General features: G+C 54.1%; 1 gene segment (V, D, J or C); it reads left to right on the top strand.

Annotated features, from left to right (window-relative positions):
- The first annotated feature begins 2,581 nt into the window (after positions 1-2,581).
- Positions 2,582-3,088, top strand: LOC126082163 (T cell receptor beta variable 6-5-like). The segment is given in 2 exon segments: positions 2,582-2,641; positions 2,736-3,088. Coding segments are annotated over 2 exon segments (396 nt in total).
- The last annotated feature ends 1,126 nt before the right edge of the window (positions 3,089-4,214 follow it).

Raw genomic sequence — 4,214 nt, 5'->3', positions numbered from 1 at the left:
CCACCTGTTCTACCTGTCCTGCCATGGTCTCCAGGTTTCTTTGCTGGGTGGCTTTCTGCCTACTGGGGGCAGGTGAGTACAGGGCACAGGTGGGAAGGTGCCCATCTGCCTTTATGATACCTGAAGTTCAAGAACACAAGGAGGCTGCAGCCGGGCCCCCTGCACTCTGTCTTCGGCTTCTATACCCCTACCCCACACAGGCCCAGTGGGTTCCGGAGTCACCCAGACCCCAAGACACTTGATCAAAGCACCAGGACAGCAGGTGACACTGAGCTGTTCCCCCCATTCTGAACACCTCTCTGTGTTGTGGTAGAAACAGGCCTGGGGCCAGAGCCCCCAGTTCCTCCTTCAATACTATGACGGGAAAGAGAGAGAAAGGCAATATTCCTCATCGATTCTCAGGCCAACAGTTCCCTGACTACCACTCAGAGCTAAACCTGAGTGAGCTGGAGGTGGGGGACTCAGCCATGTTCCTCTGTGCCAGCAGCTTGCACAGCCCTGCAGAGCCCCCTCCAACCTGTTCACAAAGCCCTCTGCCTGGCTCAGGAAGTGAGAGAGCAAGGGCAGCCCTCAGGCTGAGCTCAGGGATGCTAAGCTGGGGGCTCCCCAGGCGCTCTTTGCTCTACTCATCCCTGTAACCTGTGTCACTGCTGACAGAAGTGTGCTGAGGAAGGACTGTGTGATGGTTTGTTCAGCTGCAGAACCACAACTGACAGAGGTGAGCCCACTCTCCTGCAGGCAGAGATCACAAATAGCAGAACAAGGAGGCACACTGGCCTCCGTTCCTCAGTCACCTGTGGACCCCCGACCCCACTCTGCAGAGCTATTCCTGCCTCCATTTCTCCTTTCCAGGCCCAGCTGTGCAGGAGCAGGAAGGTCGTAGGTCATGCACCACATGGAATTGTCGTGCCTCTCCCCTGACAACTTCAGGGCAGAGATCCCCCGTGATTCCTACAGGTGACAAGAGAGAAAGACAGACCTTTCTGACCTGGAGCCATCATTCAGTCCCAGGCTTGTGCCATTTTCATGAAGGCTGTCCCTGGGTGGTACAAACAATGACAGAGCTCAGCTGCTGACAGAAAGGTTGGAGGTTCCAGTCCATTCAGAGTTTCCTCAAAAGAAAGGCCTGGCCATCTCCTTCAGAAAAATCATCCACTGTAAACCGTAAGGGGCACAGTTATACTCTGACATGCATGGGGTCGGCACGAGTTGGAGATGACTCAATGGTACCTGGTTTTGTTGTGTTTGTGTGAGTGGGGGTGTTCCAGCAGCGTCTTCCGGGATGCACAGGGCGGGGGGGCAGACTTGCTAAAGAGTCTTCCTGTTCATGGTGCAGCCTACCAGGAGAGACAGAACGTAAAGAGTTGGCATTCATTAGTCATTTTACGTTATTTATCCCACACTTTTGTGCCCTTTACTTTGTACAAGATTTGGGATCACATGAAATAGGAAAGGGAACTTAAAATGACATAAGCCTCTTTCTTGTTTGGGGTCCAGGGTCTGCAGTGCTAAACGTACAGTATTGACCTTAATCATCTGCCTGTTTCTGCGGAACCTTCTGTCTCATGAGTCACAGGGAATTACAGAATGCAGGGGGTCAGGGCACTACTGTGCATGCAGGGTCCAGCTCTGCTCCCTGGAGAAGGTTCTGAGTGAAAAACTCACGGAAAATTTCACCAGTTACCACCCCAGCTGCAGTCAAGTAGATTCTGACTCAGAGCAACTGCACGTGTGTCAGCGTAGAACGTCTCCGCGGGGTTTCCAGTCGCTGACTTTTCAGAAGCAGATCTCCAGGCCTTACTTTGGAGGCACCTCTGGGAGCACTCAAACCTCCAACCTTTTGGTTAGCAGCTGAGTGTGTTAACCCTTTGCACCACCAGGAACTCAGTCCACTGATTAGCCACCTTAATTCAACCTGCAGCCTTAACCTGCCACCATGAAGTCTAATACACTCACAGGCTCCAGGGCTTGGGATGCGGACCTCTTTGGGGATCATTCTCCGTTCTCCTGCCGACCACACCCAGGAAGCAGGTGTCGTGATGAATCTAGCTAGGTGTGGGCAGGTGTCCCCCCAGTCAGTGAATTGATAAGGAATTGAGTGAAACCTTCCTGAGTGCTGGATGAAGAGGCGCCCTCAGATCTAGAGCTCTGACTCCAGAGCGAGTCCTTGCAGGTGGAATGGGGTTAACAGGATGGTGGGTGACCGAGCAAATGAGAAAAGGACTCTTTAAGGAGTTCCAGAACACAGGAGTCTTTATTGCACCAGGAAGCCACAAGGATCTCCCCTGACATTCTGGACTGCAGGGACAGTTAGGTAAATAAAAGCCAGTGAGTCAAGGAGGAATTCCATCCTTAGGGAGAAATTTATACAGAGTTACAAACTATTCTGCACAAAGGCAGGAAAGACTCATCTACACACAGGACCTGTGCAAATTCAGAGCAGTGCACTCCTCCCAGTCTGGGCTGTTGGCCTGAGTGTTTATTTTGACTGGAGGTTGCAGGGAAAAGGGGCGTGGCCACTGGGACAGGCTGCTCTGGGGCCAGGCTGGGGCAGGAGGGTGACATCTCAGAAGGACCCCTCCAGAGCTTGTCCCTGCCATGCGCGTCCTGTGCGCTGTGGTCCTGGCTGTCCTGGGGGCAGGTGCGTCCTGGGCAGGACCCTCTCCTCTCCTATGACTTCCGGATCCTTCCCCAGCCTTTCCCTTTGGCACCAACTTTGGTCTCTGTCCCCACAGGGCACACGAATGCTGGCGTCACCCAGAACCCGAGGCACAAAATCTCGAGGACAGGAGGGAACGTGACCCTGGAATGTACCCAAAACATGAACCATGAGTACATGTACTGGTACCGACAAGACCCAGGACTGGGGCTGAGGCTGATCCACTACTCTGTCCGTGTTGGTGAGGCTGAAAATGGTGACATCCCCGAGGGTTATAGCGTCTCCAGATCAAAAAAGGAGCACTTCCACCTCACCCTGGGGTCGGCCGCCCCCTCGCAGACAGCTGTGTACTTCTGCGCCAGCAGTTACTCCACAGTGCTGCAGGGTCACATCAGCCCCTCACAAAAAGGGCTCAGGAGGCCCCCATAGCCTGCTCAGACCCAGGGCCTCGGAGCTGGGGTGGAAGGTGCAGGGCCCTCCATTCCTGCTGAGGTCCAGCTCCAGGCCACTCTCAGCCAGCCTAGACCTGGGGATGGGACTCAGTCATGTGTCTCTGGGCTAGCAGCAATCACACAGAGCTGCAGTGTGTCCTGCCCCGGGGCCCCTCACCTGGCACCCATGCTCCCCACGAAGGAAAGGGAGTTTGAAACTACAGTGTCCAGTTAATGAAAGCAGACATACTTTAGTGACCATGGAACACCTGGGGATTCTTCTAGCAGTGAAATGAGGAGCTGAACCCCCTGTAACAGCCTTGTGGGTTCTGGAAGCATCGGGAGACGCTCTAGAGCATGTTACACACCACTGTTTCTGGATGAGAAGCCTGAGTCTCCTTCCACAAGGAAGAGGAGAGGAACCTTTTCTGTGGCATGGAGACTTGAACAGCAGGGCTTTGCCATGGGTCGTGGGTAGAGTCCTTCATGGAGATGAGAGAACCCAGGGGACATTGGTCCCTGACAGGCAAAAGGAATAGGAGCTCCGGACTCAGACACTGACCCAGGCATCACTTCGTCTCCTGTGTCCCTGGATACCACAGTGACTTCAAGCTTATCCGTGCCTAGCCGAGTCAGCCCCCAGTGCCCACCCTGCCTAAGGTTGGGGATGCTGAGCAGTGTGGCCAGGAGGGTGGAGGGGCCGTGGCAGACAGGAACACATGGACCATGGGATCATCCTCAGTCAGGCATTTGAGGTGCTGGAGGTGGGTCACAGTGAACAAGCCTGGCAGATGAGGAGAGTGGTGAGGGAGAAGGTGCACTTAGAGCTGTGGTGTGAGTCTCTTGTCCAGACAGTCCGGGGGCTCTGGGCTAGCACCCATGAGGTGATGTTTTCAAAAAGGAGCTTGTACATATTCAAATCAGTTGTCAAAGTGTGTTATAATATGATCTTGTTTCCGGAGAGCTTGGAGACTGATGAGACAGTGACATGACCTGTCTTGTGTGGGGAGGGATGTCTCCCTCCTTTGCTCATGAGCACAAAGACCCTGAACCAACAAACTCTCCAGGTATACAGGACCCACCATGGGCTCCTGGGTCATCTACTGGGTGGCCCTCTGGCTCCT

This window comes from Elephas maximus, chromosome 8 (assembly GCF_024166365.1).
Source record: "Elephas maximus indicus isolate mEleMax1 chromosome 8, mEleMax1 primary haplotype, whole genome shotgun sequence".
In the NCBI taxonomy this organism is placed as follows: Eukaryota; Metazoa; Chordata; class Mammalia; order Proboscidea; family Elephantidae; genus Elephas; species Elephas maximus.
Note: the sequence above shows the minus strand (reverse complement) of the source record. Positions and strands in the feature narration are given on the sequence as shown.